The sequence below is a fragment of the Dipodomys merriami genome, unplaced genomic scaffold, assembly GCF_024711535.1.
Source record: "Dipodomys merriami isolate MVZ:Mamm:240054 unplaced genomic scaffold, mDipMer1.0.p SCAF_60, whole genome shotgun sequence".
In the NCBI taxonomy this organism is placed as follows: Eukaryota; Metazoa; Chordata; class Mammalia; order Rodentia; family Heteromyidae; genus Dipodomys; species Dipodomys merriami.
Window position 1 is genome coordinate 2403414 of NW_027206180.1, and position 18590 is coordinate 2422003.

Sequence of the window (18590 nt, forward strand, 5' to 3'; positions counted from 1 at the left end):
TTCCAGCATCATGTTAAACTAAAAGTGCTATTTAAGCATCATCAATGAAGTGTCCTGCCCTTTTTCTCGGTGGACTGTTGAAACCTGTTTCTTATTCAATGAACAACTTTAATGAGTTTGTGATACCACTCAAGTATGATTCAAAACCTTTTGGGAGATTGAAACTCCAAATTAAAAAATAAATGAACAACCTTGTGAAGTCATGCTGGTGGCTCACGCCTGTAATCCCAGCTATTCTGGAAGCTGAAATCTGAGGATTATGGTTCAAAGCCAGCCCAGATGGGAAAGTCTATTAGACTCTTATCTCCAATTAAGCACAAAAAAAAGCAGACGTGATGCTGTGGTGCAAGTGGTAAAGTGCTAGCCTGGAGCACAAAAGCTCTGGGCCAGTGCCCAGGCCCTGAGTTCAAGCCCCAGGACAGGCATGAGATAACGAAAACCCTGTGAAATGGGTTCACCTTTCAATGCCAGTGACTGAACATCTTTGGAAGTTCTCTGCTCCATCACTCACTGAGGGTACTGGGGACCCACAGGTTTCAAGTTTCAGCCTGTCGCTCAGAGACAGCTGCAAGAGCATGCACACCCATTCCCACCGAAGCTAGAATTGGACACCACGGTGGTCTTGTCACAAACACCACCATATATCTTTCAGGCTGTATGATCTGGTCATTAAATTTCCAATTGTGGATATTTTTTTGCTCTAAAATGTGGCTATCTCAAATGCTATTTTATGATCCAATTGCTATATGAGTAACACCAAATGCTTGGATATAATGAAGCCTAAAACATTCGATTTGGTGACCATATAAACACTGACTTTACTGCCACAATTTCCAAAACTGGGCAAACTGTCTGCATGTGGAACTGAAGAACTATCACAGCTTAAACCCCATGCTTTAACTCAGTGAACACATATTTGAAACCTAGGCTGAGGCTCAAGTGGTAGTGTACCTACCTCGCAAGCACCAAGCCCTGAATTCAATCTCTAGTACTGAAGGAAAAGACAAAGAAAAAAGAACTGTGGAAAAGGGTTTTTTGCAATTTTATAGTCCAAATCTATGATTTACTGATAACTATATACATATGTTAATAGAAACAAGCATGCATGCAACTTATAGGAGAGCTTTAACTTCAGAAAAGATCACCCAGATCATAACATGCAACGCCAAGGTGGTTTCTGTCTTCAGAAACCAGCCCCAACCAAATGAATAGCTGGCATTGTCTGGATGCTATTATTTTCTTGTTGTTTTGTTTTTACGTTTATTTATTGCTATTGTAAAAGTGATGTTAGAAGGGTTAGTTACATAAGTAACATTTCTTTTGAACAATATCACCTGTCTTCTCGCTCTCTCCTAGTTTTTCCCTCCCATCCCTACCCACAAGTTATATAGTTCATTTTTCACATAGTGTCTAGTAAGTATCACTGCTGCATTTGTTCAACCTTTGTCCCACCATTTCTGTGCACTCCCCCAACCCTTCCAAAGACAGATAAATGAACAAAGAAAAGGAAATTTCAATCAATATTATTTCATATGGTCAGGTGCACAATGCTATTGTGCCTATGTGATCCTCTCCTAACAATATCCTTGTTTGGTCTCACTGTGTGAATGCCTAGAGACCTGTATAATTTATCATGTTCAAGTGTATTTTTTTTCTTTTAACATCCAGGGTGTTTACTGATAGATTCAGAGGCACATTCTAACTACCACAAAAGAGGGAAACCATGCAATCTATGTTTCTTTGGGTCTGGTTTACTTTGCTTAATATAATGTTTTCCAAGCCTTTCTATTTCCTTACAAATGGGGCAATGCCATTCTTTCTGATCGAGGAGTAGAATTCTACTGTGTATGTATACCACATTTTCTTGATCCACTTGTCCACTACAGGGCAGCTGGGTTGAAACCCATTGAATGGGAGATTTTTACCAGCTATGTATCAGACAAGGGCCTCATATCTAAAACTCTGAGCTCAAAAAATTAAACCCCAAAAAAATAAACTCTCAAAGAAACAACACTCCCATTAATAAATGGACTTACAGAGAGACTTCTCAGAAGAAGACATAAGAATGGCCAATCTTCACATGAAGAAACATTCAAAATCTCTGGCCATAAAAAAATGCAAATCAAAACAACATTGAGATTCTACCTCACCACAATTAGAATGGCCAATATCAAGAAAACTTACAGTAACAGATGCTGGGAGGGATGTGGCCAAAAGGGAAAGCTACTACACTGTTGGTGGGGATGCAAACTTGTTCAACCATTCTGGGAAGCAGTGTGGAGGTTCCTCAAAAGACTAAACATAGAGCTTCCCTATGGCCCAGCAATTTCACTCCTGGGCATTTACCCAATAGAACACAAACAAGGTCACACTAAAGCAATCAGCACAACCATGTTCATTGCAGTATTGTTTCCCACAGTTGATGTTATTTTGAACCAACCTCTCTAAAACACTGCTGTAATATGGGGTTACCTGAATATATGAATGCTGGAACCGAGCGTCAGTGATGCATGCCTATAATAATCCTCACAAATCAAGAGGCTGAGGCTAAAGGTTCAAAGCTACCCCAGGCAGAAAAGTCTGTGAGACTTTTATCTCTCCAATTAACCACCACAAAGACTCAAGTGGAGCTGTGGCTCAAAGGGCTCAGGCACCAGCCTTGAGTGAAAAAGCTCAGAGGCAGTGCCCTCAGTTCAAGCCCTCAGTTCAAGCCCCAATACCAGCAAAAATAATGGCTGAGAATAACCACAAGAATACCTTATTGTCAAAAACAATACCATCTTATTTTTCCTCTGTTCCCACTGATGAGTATGTCCACACCAAAAAAAAATGTATACATACATAGTATGTCATTTATATATATGTACATCATATTATGTATATAATGTAATTATGTATACCATATACATACACACATACGAACGAACACAGAAGGAATGTCTTTTAAAGTACACAACTATCGCCAAGGATTCACCAAAAGCCCTAAAGACCACCTACAGGAACACAATGCCCAAAGCACCTCCTCTTCTGGAGTAACAAACCAAATTTACCACCGTCCAACCATGTATCATTCCACCACAGCTGCAACGAAACACCTGCCTCACCCGACACACCCTCAGATTATTTTGTGGGCTATTTTTTTTTACTTTGAATAGATAAAAATCTGTACTGGCATCTGTTCATTGAAAACATCCCAAAACATAAAAGGAACAACTGGTCAACCTCAGAAGGTATAGTAGTGGTCCAGAAGGTATAGTAGCCAATGCATTGGCTAATCATGTGGATATGAACCAACAAAATAAATGACCGGCAAACAGATCAGCAACCTCAAATGAACAAACAAAAGTAACCTGTGAATGACCCAAATGTCCCTCCATGACAAATGAACCAGAAGGGTTCTTAGTATAAGGGTTCTTAGTATAAGGGTTCTTAGTAATAGACCAAGGGGAACCAAGCAGGGAAAACCCAGAAGACCCTCAAACTAGGTACATCGCTAACAGAGAAGGCAATCCAGTGAAACCCCATGATGCCACTCTCAGCTCCATCCAAAAGAGAGAAACAAAAACTTCTGACACCATCAGCAAAGAGAAGCCCTTAACTAACCCAAACGTACACCAGGAAAGCTGGGAATGGGACCATCCTACAAATCACCACGCAGAACCCGAAGCAAGGTGTGTATCCTCTACTTACGAAGATTATTTATGGGGGTTCTCGTATCCATGTTCTCGTAATGCTGGACGTGGACTACGATGTTCAGGTCTCTCTCCATGTGGTCAGTGTTGCAGTGATCCTGAGGTCTCATGACATCTGCCAGGGCCCTGTTTAAAAACAAGAGAAAAAAAAAAAAGAATTGAGATCTGTTCATTAAAACAAGGCGATCAACTCCTACCATGCGCCAGCTCCTGAACAAAAGACAAGGCTGTAGGGTCCATGGAAAATCTCATTCCATTTGGCGTGAGACAGGGAGAGACGGCATAAACTCAGTGGCAGTCAGAGGAGACACAGTAACTCCACACAGACCATTTCCCTTGCTTTGTAAAAGCAGCCATAGAATATCGGTGCCATCTGCCTCCCACCCCTTCTGCAGGCAGCTGCTGAGAATTCGATGACGAATACACACACCACGGTCCTAGGTTGCATATCACACACAGATACTGGTCCTCTAGAACAGAAATGGGCCAACATCTATGGAGTACTTACCGTAAGGCAATCATGATCACACTAACCACATTAGATACCTTAACTACACAAAGCAGAACACTATGGGGGGAATTGTGAACCCTCCACAAATGGGAAGTGGGGGGAGACAGAAGCAAATGAACTTGCTCAATGTCGCACAGCCAGTGGGCAGTGTCTCAGTCCTCATATTTTTGTTGTGTCTCACATACTCTCCTGCCTGGGCTGGCTTTGAACCACGTTCCTCAGATCTCTGCACTTGGCTGAGAGGATGGGAACACAGCTCAATCACGATCAATGACGGTCAAGGTTAGATGTACGCTTAGGAGAACAGCTCAGCATTTTCACATGGAACAGACACAACCATCATCAACCAGATCAACCAACACATGGGGAACAGATACAACCATCATCAACCAGATCAACCAACACACGTCTTCTTCATCTACCCTCTGCCATGGGTGTGACTTGACCTACAAATACCCTTAAAAGATACACAATATTGTAGAGACTATTGCTCACATCGGCATCTTTTGCTTCAATGGTGTTTTAAGCAGAAACTTCGTGCTGCCTTTATTTTTTGCACACCCAACACCAAAATTTGCACACCCAAGTCCAAAAGTCCCCTATGGCTGAAGGAAGCATTTCCTTGCTCCCTTCCAGATATCCATCATCACCCTAGGCAGCCCCCATATTTCACTTACCTGGAAGGAGAATGGGTTCCACGTGCAGATGATAGGAACCGACCAATCAGAATAGATGCCAGCTACCAACATCCAGCTGGTTCATTACCAACCAGAACAGCCAATTCTGTTACGCATTTCTATACAGCTAGATGACCTCTGACCCCTGAACACCAATGCAATGAACATCTTCGTATAGACTTTTTCTTACACTAGGGAGAGCTCTTCCCAGTGCACATACTCAAAGAGTGACAAGGCTATGTTTTGGAATGTCCCAGATGTACCTAGCTAATCAGACCCTTGGAGCTCACAGAAAGGGAGATGGAAAAGGAAGAGGAGCTGTGGGGGAGGAATGAGGGGCCAATACCCATCACCTATGAACGCAAGAGCTCCAGCCTGTCTGCTGAGACCTACCCACTACAAGAGATTCTCACCCTGCCATCTGTCCATCAATGCATCGACAACACCCAGAAACTTGAAGGGAATTGCTGGGTCCATTTGCACCTTACTGGGTCAGAATCACCCCACCTCCCCAGAACTGGGCCCAGTAGAAGGCCTTTTCCTAGGCCCTCCCTGTGTGTCTGCTGAAGACTCAAGTTAGAGACATGCCAGAGCAAGAGAGGCCTGAGGGAAGGTCTGAAGATGATACAATGACCTCAGAGGGCAAGAATCAGGGCTGATGAGAAGTCTCAGGTGAGGAAGAGACATAGTACGGCCCAGAAAGAGGTCTTGCATGAATTTAAAAAAAAAAACACCACGGAATCCACTAAGAAACAGGAGAATAAAACAACAGCTCTCGATCGTTTGTTCACTCAATAAATGTTTATTGTCTACTATGTGCCATGCATGATGCGAGGCCCCGGGGGTACAGCTGTGCACAAGCTGAAGGAGGTCGCAGCCTTCCTGGAGCTTACATTCTATGGGAGAGAACAAGAAAATAAATAAAATATGTTAAATAAGTAAAGGCCGCAAATAAATAAACAAGCACACAGAGGGTGGTGCCGTCAAAAGAGACTGGTGCACAGCAGCGATTGAACACAAGAGCCTGGAAACACCAAGAAACGATCCACACGTCCTCCAACGCAGGGATGAGCGCACACACGCGTGTGATACGAAACAGAATAGTACTCAGCCACAAGAAGGGCGGAAGCCCATACAAGCCATACGAAAAGCCCAGCCAGAAAAGCCAAACACAAAAAGCCACAAACTATGATTCCTTATATGCAAAACGTCCACAACCACAACGGGCAATTGCACGGAGAGCGAGCGGTGGCTCTTCGGTTGCCAGAGGCCGAGGGTTCAGAGAGAAGTCATGGGAAGGAGCAACTAATAGATATGGCGGGTTTTCTCTTTAGCGTGACTAAAATTACTGAGCTAAACAGTGGCTGTGATTGGCACAATGTTGAGATTGTAACAAGAAGTCACTGAATTATATACAATCTTGTCATTGAGAGATGTGGTGCGACTTCATGAAGAGACGATACTTCAGGAAGGAGGAGGATTCAGGAACATGATGGTACAGTTTGCATTTGGAAAGTTCCAGAAGGCCCAGGGGTTAAAGCTTGGTCCCCAGCTTGGCACTCTTGGGAGGTGGTGAAAGCTGGAAGGGGAGGTACCGGCTGTGAATTTGGTCTTCTAGGTCATGGGGGGGGGGGCATGGCCTGGAAGGAGACTCTGGAACCCTCATCTCTTCCTCTTTCTTTCTCAGTCTTTGACTATTGCTCTATCACGTACTTTCTGCTCAGGGGTGCTCTCCCACTGCAGGACCAGAGGCAACAAGGCCTCCTGGTCAGGGACCCTTCCGAACGCTGCATTCCCATAAAACCTTTCCTCTCTGTAAGTCCATGTCTCCGAGTATTTGAGCAAGTCACAGAACGCAGACCGACACACGGAATCCACTGAGAAACAGAATAGACAGGAGAAGGCATCTCAGGGAGGACACACGGAGGTGCAAAGGGTCTGAGGCAGGAAAGAGATAGATACTTGAAGACCAGCCAGGGATAGCAATAAAACTAAGAGTCGGGCAAGTCAAGAGGAGGGCACTTGGAGGAAGGAAGGAAAAACTGCCCCCCGTCAGCCAGCCCAGCTAATCAGCCAGCGGAGGGCCTGAGCGGAGTTTTGAAATCCAAGTTCAGGCTCCTTCCTACCTCTGTGCGGCAAGCGGGGAAGTTGTGAGGTGGGGGACAGAGGCCTCCACCCTCTCCCCCCTCCCCCAACCACCTAACTTGCCTTTCGCACTCCTAAACAGGTGCTTCATCCTGGACGTCAAGGGGTCGCTGAATTCCTCTGTAATTGAACGGAAAATTATTTATGCATTTTCCTTGAGCAAGAAGCCAGGCTGTTCCCCCAGACATGGGGATTCCCCCCACCAAAAAGATAGGAAAGGAAGGTTATTGGGAGTGGCTACCATGAGTGTGGACCACACTGCCATCTACAGAGGCCCTGGGCTTCTCCAAGGTGCTGAAAATTGGGGCATGCCAGTCTCAAAGCCAAAGATGCCCCCACCCTGCCCCGCCACTCCCTAACTCCACCCCAGTCCACCCAGCTGGTCCAACCGTTCCCAGAATATGCAGTGGAGATGAGGAGTCTTAGCACCATTCACTCCCTGGACAAGAAGTCTCCAGAGTCAGCCTACTCCAAGGACTGCGTAAAATGAGCCAGCCTGGGGAAAGAACGTGCCTGTTCTGCATATGGTCTTTGATCCTTAAAAACCTAAGAAGAGCCGGGCATCGGTGGCTCACGCCTGTCATCCTAGCTACTCAGGAAGGCTGAGATCTGAGCATCACAGTTCAAAGAAGCCAGCCCAGACGGGAAAGTCCATGAGACTCTGATCTCCAATTAGCCACCAACTGGAAGTGGCGCTGTGGTTCAAGTGGTAAAGCACTCACCTTGAGCTGAAGAGCTGAGGGACAGCACCCAGGCCCAGAGTTCAAGCCCCACAACCAACAACAACAACAAAAATAAGATGAAATGTCGCCCTGGCATGGTGGCACACACACCAGGCATAACTTGCAGCCACTTGGGTGGCAGAAGATAGGAATATTGTAGTTCAAGACCAGTTAAGGGAGTTAGGGCGGGGGAGGGGGAAGGGGAGAAGCTGTGAGATCCTTCCCATCCAATGAGCCCAGGTTACAGGAACACACATGTAATCCTAGCTACACCAGAGGTGGTGACTGGTAGGAGGATCTTAAGTATGAAGGTGGCTTGAGCCAAGAGCACAAAACCCTTATCAATAAAACAAAACTACAGCAAAGTGCCATGGTTTGAGAGGTAGAGAGCCTGCCTAGTAACCACAAGGCCCTGAGTTTAAACCCCAGAAACTTTGGGGGGCGGGGGTAAGAAGAGGAAAGTGGAGAGAGAGGGAGGAGGAGGAGGGAGGGAGCACAGTTTAATTACATGGATGACAGTACAGTCAGACTAGTCATGGATGACTGACTAGTCCATCCCCATCCGGTATTAAGAATCAGAGACTCTGAACCCAGCAAGGTACCTCTCAGCACCACCCTACCTGGATCACGCTGCCTGCATTACAGCCGTTCATGCTCAAAGGGGTCATACGGGCTGTGTTCTTTTTTTTTTTTAATTGTTATTATAAAAGTGATGTACAGCCGGGCACTGGTCGCTCAAGCCGGTAATCCTAGCAACTCAGGAGGCTGATATCTAAGGATCCCAGTTCAAAGACAGCCCAGGCAGCGAAGTCTGTGAGACTCTTATCTCCAATAAACCACTAGAAAACCAGAAGTGGTGCTGTGGCTCAAGTGGTAGAGCACTAGCCTTGAGCTGAAGAGCTGAGGGACAGCGCCCAGGCCCAGAGTGCAGGCCCCACAACCAACAACAACAAAAAAGTGATGTACAGAAGGGTTACAGTTACACAAGTCAGGTAACAAGTACATTTCTTTTTGGACAGTGTCACCCCTGCCCCAGCTCTCTCCCAGTTTTCCCCTCCCATCCCCACTCACAAGTTGTGTTGTTCATTTTCAACATAGTATCTAGTGAATACCACTGGTGCATTTGTTCACCCTCTGTCCATTTCTGTGCCCCTGTTTACTCTCCCAAAACCAGATACACGAACAAACAAAACCAAAAAAAAAAAAAAAAGCAACAAAGGGAAAAAAATCTTGTTTCCATTTCCTGGAGTTCATTTTTGACAAACATTATTTTGTAGGATCAGATGCAAGTAGACGTTGTGCCTTTGTGCTCCTCTCCCGAGACTGTGCCCTTTTTTGGCCATACTAACCTCCACAACCCAGACAACGTAGCTTGAAAAATACACACTATACACATATGCACTCACATACCCCTGACAGATCCACAGGCCAAAGGCAGAGCTGGGCAAGCACAAGAAAGCAGAAGTAAGCCAGGTGTAGTGGCACACACCTGTTGTCACAGCCCTGGGGAGTCAGAGGCAGGAGGGTGGTAGGTTCAGGGTAGGTTGCCTGGACTACGCAGTGAGATCCTGTCTTGAAAACAGCACCACCACCAAACAGACAATACAGAGTGTCTGGGCTCCTTGGTCGCTTTTCACCAGGATAAAGTAGGGATGGTCTCTTCAGATCCAAACAAATCAGCCAAAAATACTCAAAACCCTCCTGGGGAATATTCCAGACATGGTTTTGTTTATTTATTCATGAGGAACATCACCCTCTGTGCCCATGATGCTTTGAAATCGTAGCTAATAAGAGTAGGAAGTCATCCCAACCCAGCCACAGTTTATTCAGTGATGTTTATCACACTTCTGGTCCCAAACTCCAGTAATTACACATACTTTCATTTACAACCTATCTCCTAATCGTTCGTGAGCCCGTGCATCTACAGATTGGCAGTGTGTGTTGGGGTACATAATTTTTTTCAAAAAATTTAAATGTGGACGTGTGAAAACAAAGCAATTACGACAGCCAAGGGAAAGAACCAACCATGCATCATTTAAAAACAAACGAATGCCTAAGGACCTGGCACTGGTCTGTGGTCTATAGCTTGGGCGTTCCTTAGACTTTTAACTTGCAGTTTTAGTACCTAAGAGAATTGGTTTTAAAAATGCAGAGTCTGACTCAATAGCCCGAGGTGAGAGATGAGAGTCAGCTGACGTTTTAAGAGGACCAGCCACCCAGTACCCACCTGATGAGTACTGAGATCCTAAGTACTGTGAGGGTTGAAGGGTCCATTACCCCCACCACCATCCGTCCACATACTTGATCAATCTTACTCTAGGTATTCTTGGATGATGAGATGACCATTAAATGGATGAACTGCATCAAGCAGATGATCAACCTTCATGTAGGTGGGTGCCATCTTATCCTGTGATGGTCCAACGAAAGACCACCCCTTCCCCAGAATGGAGCGAACTCTCCCACAGAAGGCCTCAGAACCGAAGCGTTGTATTACTTCTGGGTCCAACAGCATCCAGCCTGCTGGCCTTCACCCTTGACCTGAGACTTGTCCCCAGACCCTGGACTTACAAGCTCCATACATTGGTTGTTTGGCAGGCTACAAGCGCTTTCCTTATTGGAGGAGGGAGGGAGGGAGGGCACTCCACACTGCCAGATGCCAGTGGCTCAGAGTGGCTCAGGCTAGAATCCTACTACTCAGGAGGCTGAGGGCTGAGGATCGAATTTCAAAGTCAGCCCTGGAAAGAAAAATCTGTAAGACTCTCATTTCCAATTAACCACAGGGGGCAGGGAGGAGGGAAGCTGGAAGTGAAGCTGTGGTAGAATGTCAGCTTTGAGCAAAAGCAAAAAAAAAAAAAAAAAAAAAAAAGGCTGAGAGAGCATGAGGTCCTGAGTTCAAGCGCATGTGCTGGCACAAAAAGAAAGAAAGAAAGAAAAGAAAAGAGAAGAAAAGAGAAAATGCTTTGACATTCCTTAGCTAAGTTCCAGGCCGTTGTGTTAACATGATCATGTCTGAAGTTGAAAAATGACTGAATACCAGCAATTTCACCGGATTCGACTCTCAGTATTGCTTGCTGGCAGGTTTCCTTGTGTGTTATCTGACCCCTGATATTTTTGCCCACTGGCTCCCTGGAGGCAGAAATACCTCTACTACCATAGACAGTCCACACTGAGCCTGGAGATCTGCATGCGTGCCGCTGGATCCAATTGGATGTGTGAACGGAGGAATGTACCATGTAACTATGTCCACCAGGGCACCAGAAACCACAAGAGTCAACTTCCCAGGCATCAGCACACAACTCTGAAGACAAGATGATCCTGTCCTTGTTTCCCTGGCTGTGATGATCACAGAAGATAGCAAACCTACCAACCAATAAATTAGTAACCTCAAGCTGGGCATCGGTGCCTCACGCCTGTAATCCTAGCTACTCAGGAGGCTGCGATCTGAGGATCACGGCTCAACGCCAGCCTGGGCAGAAAATTCTGTGAGACTCTTATCTCCAATAAACCACTAGGAAACTGGAAGTGGCGCTGTGGCTCAAGTGGTCGAGTGCTAGCCTTGAGCTGAAGAGCACAGGGACAGCGCCAAGCCCAGAGTTCAAGCCCAATGACCCACAAAAACAAAAACAAAAAAAACAAAAATTAGTAATCTCATAGTAAACCACAATACAGAGTGAAGCAGGTAATCCTGAGAGATACACAGAAGGGGAGGGGGGAGGAGGCAGGAGTAAGAAGGGGCCAAATAAGGCTGAGGAGTCAGAAAAGGCCTTCTGGGAGCAAGACTCTGAAGCTGACACTTGAATAACAGACGGACGGACACATGGTGACAAGCTTGCCATCTGAATTCTGATGGAAGAGAATCGGAGCCCAGGTGGGGATGGGCTTGGCCCTGCTCAGGGAGGAACAGGGGAAGGTCACTTCACTTTGCCATCACCGTGTGTGAACAGAAGATGAGGGTGTTTCCCAACAGAGCGCTCTGACAGGTGCCCGCAGCTCACGCCTGTAATCCCGGCTACTCGGGAGTCTGAGATCTGTGGATCGCTGTTTGACGGGAACCTGGACAAGAAAGTCCATGAGACACATATCTTCCATTAGCCAGCAAAAAAAAAAAAAAGCCAGAAGTACAGAGTGTGGTTCAAATGATAGAGTGGCTAGCCTTGAGTGAAAAAGTTTAGAGACAGCCCTCCAACCCTAAGTTCAAGCCCCAGAACTGGCATCAGAACAAAAAGCAAAGGGAACGCAGCCACCAACCAGTGGCAGACAAAGCCTACAAGAAAAACAACTTCAGAGGGTGACATTGTCCACCCAGAAATGTGCTCTTCACAACTTCAGAGATGTTCCCTTGACCAACAGCCATACACAGGCACACGTGGCCCTGCTCGGGCTCAGACAGCTGGGCCAAGCCACGGGTTCACCCCCCTGCCCCCCCCCAAAGTGTGGTGATCAAAGCCCGGCAGATGGGAGAGAAGCTGGAAGACAATATGAAAACACAACCAAAACAGAAGAAATACACCCGGCACAGGAAAGGGGGTACTGAATCCTTTGCAAAGGATTCTAGCTCTCAGGATTCTGTGCTATGCCCTTTCCCAACTTGGATTTTTCTCTTTTTTTTTCTAATTCTGTTTGAAGATGAGCAGAAGAATGACACGTGAGCTCTGATTGGCCTCCAGTGGAGAGAGCTTCAGACGCCGACGTGTTCCCTGCCCTCAAGGTCGCTGCTCACCAACGCCTCCACCAAGAGACCTGGCCCAGCCAGGGGCAGACGTAAAATATATATATACACCTCGGCCCCTTGATCCAGGGCGAAGGCACACAATGTTTGTTTGCTGGGCGCTCAGCCGCTGTCAGAGATAGGAGGCGGCGGACAATCTTGCAGGTGTGAACTCAGAGGCTGCCCGCTGCCCAGCAGGCAAGGTCCCTACCCTCTGGCTCTGAAATCAGAGCACCGGGGAGCTGGTGTAGCCTCTTTGAAAGCAAGCCTCCTCCCGCGCCGCTGCAAATGGCAGCCTGTCACAGAACCTACCTCGTGGGGGAGGGGTGTGAAATTAAATGAGAATTTACACATAAGCTTATGGCAAAATTGCAAAGCCAAGCCAGGGTTCTTCGATATCACCCAGACAACACTTCGCGGTGTGTTGGAGCTAGATAGACTCCAACCTCTCTTCCCTAGGCTGCACACGGCGCCAGCTCCTCCTGAGCCGATGAAAATGCAACTCCAGAGAGGTTCGGAGACCAGCCTGGTGACACGGAGCAAGGGTTGGACACTGAGATCTGAACATCACTCTACTCAGTAGACACAAGGGGACGGGTTCCAAGAAGAAGAACATGAGAAAAGGTCATCGTGGCTGAGCAGGGTGTTACTTGGCAAGAGAATCTCAGAGAGGTGAAGCAACCTTCCCAAGGTCACACAGCTAGGAAGTGACTGAGCTAGGATAAGATCTCAGTACATTCGGGCCAGTCAGTCCACCCAGTTGGCAGGTGACACAGCCACCTGTCACAGACCTGAAGGAAAAGCCCCGGCTCTGAGACACATCTGGGGGATGCGGGGATATTCTGTTAGGGCTGGGAATTCCAGAACAAAGAGCAGGGAATTGTGATTGGCATGGTGATGGATCTGTTGAACATGCTTGGTCCTAAGAGATCCAGGCGGACACATTTAGGGGCTCGGTGTCAAGTCTGCAAATTATTATCCAATGCTGTGAGCCAAAAAGGAAAGAGGAAGATGAGAGATGGTGGAGAGAGGGAGGGAGAAAGGGGAGGGGAGGGGAGGGAGGGAGAAAAGGAAGAGAGGAGAGATGAAAAAGGATGGAGGACACAAGAAAAAAATCTAAGAATGAAGTATTAAAGCAATTAAGCCAATGGGGGGGGGGGAACTAAAACCAATTTAGATTAGTAGTTCTCAACTGGAGGGTAGTGGGGGGGTATGTCCCTCTTCTTCTATATCTGGAATGTCTGGAGATTTTTTTTTCCACAGGTGCAGGGTATGGATTGCTGACTATCAAGCCCGAGAAGTGAACGTGCCAAGGTCAAGAAACCTTAGCCTGGGCATAGGCCAGGGGAAGATTCCTTATTCCAGCAAGATCCTTGTGTGTTTACTGTGGTTCACAATGACAAACTACGGGAAACTTTAAAACAAAAGCTATACGTGGAAGTATCTGGCAGGCAACACAAAACCTCATCACCTGGAGAGCTGAAAGACAAACCCTTCCTTCAGAAAACCTGCTGAAGCTGCATAGAACCAGCGTCTCTGCGGCCCTCCAGGATAGCCTTCATTCCCCCAGTCCCGTCCCTGTCTGTCTGTCTGTTCTCAGCCCTCATCATCTCAGGCTTCTGAAGCTGTACACTGCTGAGCCGGAGAGTTCTGTTGGGAAATCAAATATTGGGGGGGGGGGTTCCACAAGTGTGCAATGGTTTTGCAGCCACCTGCTATGTCCTTGATAAGAGTGCTTTGGGGTGGGGGACAACGCAAGAATCCCTTGCAGCTCCAGACAAGAATGAAGAGGCTGAGGCTGCCTGGCCCCCTAGCAGCCTTAAGCTTGGAGTGCTGGCTGCAACAGACGATGCCCAGGTTAAGAGCTAATGAGCCAATCACCACAGGCAACTCTGACTGACAACATGCTAGCAGAACAAGAGGCATTCTCAGAAGACCGGGGAACGGCCCAACAAACACGAAGGTAACACACGCATAGAAAAGCAGCAAGGAAGTACAAATTAACAATTACACCAGCCCCCTTCCTTCCTCTCCAATTCACCGTCTATCGCCTGATCCGGTACCAAATAATTCCCAAACCCAAGATCTGTTTCTCCAAAGCGTAGACTATTTGGCATGGGGGGTGGGAGGGAAGAGGAGGGAGTAGAGCCGATTTCTGGAGCCCATTCCCAACCTATTGATTCAGAATCTCTGTGAATGGAACTCAAGACCCTGCTCTTGGGAACCCCAACACCCACCCCACCCCCACCCCATCACCGCCCTCCAATCCTGAGACAGGGTCTGAGCACATCTGCTTACTGCAGGCACAAGTTGAAAGAAAGAGACCAGAAACTATACAACCTCTCATCATGTGACTTCGGCCAAAACCACCTTATCTGCACTGTGGGTTCCTCATATGAAAACGGTAATTAAAAGCACCTGTTTCATAGGGTAGCCTTGAGAACTGAGTCCCTTCCCCCCACACACATATACACGTACACATACATACACGTACGTGTACACACACACACACACCCTGGTGAGCCCCAGCAAGTGTTTGTCTTTTTTTTTTTTTCTTTAACAGTGATTGGCTAAATGGTAGAATCACCTGGGATACTTTTCAAATACAGAGAAGACTCAGGCCCTACCTGAAACCGTCATTTAAATAATGAAAGGTGGGATTCCCCACACCACAAGGTCTCCTTTAAAGATTTACAGGTGATTCTCTCTGCCCCCAAAAAAGCAACCAGGTGGGGGGAAGCTGCCTTGGAAATCAACAATTCTCTGCTTCAATTAGAGCCAGTTGCTAGTATTTTTTTTTCAAATGGACTTCCTTTATTCTAGAATTGCCAAAATAAATACCTGGAGAGCCTGTCTGGGGGCACTGTTGTCCCAGGACTGAGTACGCCCTAAATGATGCCTGTAAACAGATCTTTCTAGCATCTGCAACCCATTCCACTAGTCACACACCTCTCAAAAAAAAAAGAGCTGGTAGGGGGCACAACAAGGAATCCGGGTGCTTCCTGGGTCCTGAGGAACTAGTGGAGATCAATTTGGCCCAGGTCAAAGAAGTCTTGAAGGTTGTTGGGGTGTCTTCCTCCCAAACACACCCTCAAAGGCTGACTTCTCTCCAACATCACCCCCCCTCCCACACCTGGAAGGGCCTCCTGAGGGCGGGCAAAGCTGAGGGGAGACTCCGGCTGCTGTCCACCTGCATGCAGCCTGCCTGTCTCTCAGCAATGTCCCGACAGAGCCACACCACTGCTGTGGCCCTTCGTCCATCCATTTCTCCCTCCACACTTAGCACAGACCTCGGGGACTGGTGTCCCCCTGAGGACTGGGCCTTGAGGAGGGGACCCAGCAGCTGGTGGAGTTGGTGACGGGGTTATTACTCTGGGGTTGTGGGACAGTGGGGTCTGGATAGACCCGGATTTCCTGAATCCTCCACAAGCTTGTTTCTCAGTCTCAAACCCTACTCCCTACCTAAACCAACCAGGACTTCCTCACCTCCTCTCTTCCGGGTCCCCTCCAAGTCCTTCCCCTTTAGGGGACAAAAAAAAATTCATCAGATACTCTGCGTATAAATAGAAAATAATTACTACTGAGGTGGTGATGTTCCTTTGCCTATTTTTGGTGGGTGTCTTTGTTCAGATTTTTTAAGGCACGCACAGGAGCGCGTGCACACACACAGGCATGCACACACAGACACACGCACGCTCACAGACACACTGGCCCCTGGTGGGGGGGGGAGGGGGAGGGACACAGGGACTTCCTTACCAGGACTGAAAAATAAAGGGGTGGGGGACAATTAAGGCGTCCACCCCAGCCCTGTCTGCTTCTTTGACCAGATCCCGCTTCTCCATGACTTCACACCAACTCCCAGGCTTCTCACACCCGCACATGCACACGCACACACACACGCAGACGGCTCGTGGCTGCAGTCCTGCTCCCAAAGTTACTGAGTTGTGAGGATTTACACACACACACACACACACACGCGCGCGCGCAAAAGGCAAACAGCTCCATTAATTTCTAACTGCCTTTCCTCCCATCTGCTGCGACTTGCATAACGAATAAAAAGCAGGGGGGGGAAAGTTGAAGAATCGGGGTGCAGGGGTGTGGGACGAGGAGTGGAGGGGGTGTGTGTGGTGGAGGAGGGGGTTGTCCCGGCCCCGCGGACTACGTGCCAGCCCCGGGGGAGGGGGGGCAGGGGCGGGCAGCATGCAAGGATGCCTGCGGCCTCGGGAGGGGGGTGGGAGGGGGACAGGAGGGAAAAGCGGGGCTCCTGGTTGAGGGGGGCGCACGGGCAAGATGAAGTCGCGGTTCCCCCACGCGAGGCTTTTGTTCTCGCCCTCCCCTCCCTCTCCCCCCCTTTTTTGCCAGTTCCCTCCCTCACGCGGGGCCTCACACACACACGCCCCCCCACACCCAGTCCTTTGGAGGCCCACCTGCCTCTGTTTACCTAGAGGTTTAGCATCTGTCTGGAATTGGAGGTTGGGGATGGCGGTGGAGGGGGGGGCGCATGGATCCCTTTCTCCCAACCTCCCGCCGCCCTTACTCCCGCAACAGGGGTGAGGGCCGAGCCACCCCCCGCCCCCCCGCCATGGCACGCACACAAGCTCGCCCTCGCCTCGGCCCAGCCCCGCGCCCCTTCCCCATGCGCGCACGCGCGCGCGCGCACCAGACAAAGTTGGCTTCCCAGGGGACCTCCCCCCTGCGGGGAGAGCTGGGGTGAGGGGGGAGGACTCGGAGGGAAGGAGGGAGCTTTGCCCCCCCTCTCCCCAGAGGAGAGGAGCGGAGGGGGGGAGGAGGGAGGGCAGCCCACCTGGACATGTGCTCCCTCTGGGGTCGGTGCGCCTTCTCCAAGCCCAGCTTGGTGAAGATGCCCACGAGCACCATGACGGCCACCACCCCGCAGATGATGTAGACGATCAGGTTGGTCTTGTCCTTGGTGGGGTCGTGCAGGGGGTCGTCCTTGCGCGCGGGGGGCTTGCCGGTGTTGAGCCAGAGCGGGGTGTCGTAGTTGGTGCAGGTGCTCTGGTTCAGGCGCCGCTTCTTGAAGGTGCAGCAGAACCGGAAGCCGCACGTCCCGCAGCAGAAGATGAAGTCGCCCGAGCTGCAGTTGAATGGCGGGTCCCACTGGCCCATGACATCGAAGTAACCCCGACAGAAGTCCGGCGTGGGCGCCCGGGTCGGGGGTGCGTCCGAACCCCCGGTGCCCTCGGCGGCCTCTCCGGAGGCCGCCCCGGAGCGATTGCCTCCCGTCAGCACCACCACGCCGCCCAGTTGCGCCAGCGGCCCGAGCCCGGCTCGCTCCTGCGCCCGGCACACGCGGGCGCACAGCTCCGTGAGGCAGCAGCCGAGGAGCAGCCGGAGGACGCGGCGCATCGTGTCTCCCAGCCCGGGCTCGACCGCTCGGCCGCCGCCGCCGCCGCCGGAGCCGGAGCCGCTGCAGCCGCCTCTCGAGTCGCGGCCGAGGCTGCTGCCGGGGGCTGCGAGCCGCCGCGGGCCGCACATGCAGGGAGCCGCGCGGGGCGCCCGGGGGGTCGGCGGCCACGGCGCCCGGCTCAGCCTGCGTTCGCCTCCAGCGCGCCGCGCGCCGAGGGGCCGGGCCGGGGAGGAGCGCGCTGGGCCGGGCCGGGCGGGGAGGGATGGGGAGTAGAGGCGGGGGGGAGAGAGAGTGGAGAGGACGGCGGGGCGGGGGGCCGAGCGAGCCACGGGGTGCAGGTCCGGCGGGCCACGGAGAGAATGGAGACGGGGTGAGGAGAACCGGGGAGACTGCCCGCGCCGCCCCTGCGCCTGCGGCTCCGGGACCCGCCGCCCCGCGTCCGCTCGCCCGGGTCCGCTCCGCTCTCCGGCTCTTTCCAAGTGCGCCGGGGAGAGCGGAGCGACACTTGTGGAATGAAGGGAGGGCGCGGAGGGCGGGGGAGGGGAGGGAGGGCGGGCGGAGGAGGCGCGGGTGGGGGCCGGGGGGCGGCGCGAGCGGAGCGGGCGGGGGCGCGGGGAGAGGTGACTCGGGCGGGCGGGCGCGAGTTGGGGGCGCGCGGCGCCGGGCGGGCGGGCGGCCGGGGAGGAGCCGCGCGGAGCTCCCGCAGCCTCGGAGGCGGGAGGCGCAGCTCGGGGGCTCCCAGCAGGTAGAAGACCGCGGCGGGACGT

The 18590-nt window shown here is 50.3% G+C and overlaps 1 protein-coding gene across 3 annotated transcripts in view; it reads right to left on the reverse strand.

Annotated features, from left to right (window-relative positions):
• The window catches only part of Shisa9 (shisa family member 9), a 195083-nt gene extending 176769 nt beyond the window's left edge, over nt 1–18314 (reverse strand). For 2 of the 3 annotated variants that reach the window (XM_070003454.1, XM_070003453.1), the window contains exons 1-2: nt 17260–17837; nt 3691–3818 (exon numbers count right to left, since the gene is read on the reverse strand). In XM_070003454.1, coding sequence (XP_069859555.1) covers nt 3691–3818; nt 17260–17822 — 691 coding nt within the window. In that variant the 5' untranslated portion in view covers nt 17823–17837. Of the gene's footprint in view, nt 1–3690; nt 3819–5671; nt 5777–7088; nt 7146–17259 lie in introns of those variants that run through there. The other variant, XM_070003455.1, reaches the window with a different exon arrangement.
• Between the last annotated feature and the right edge of the window lie 276 nt (nt 18315–18590).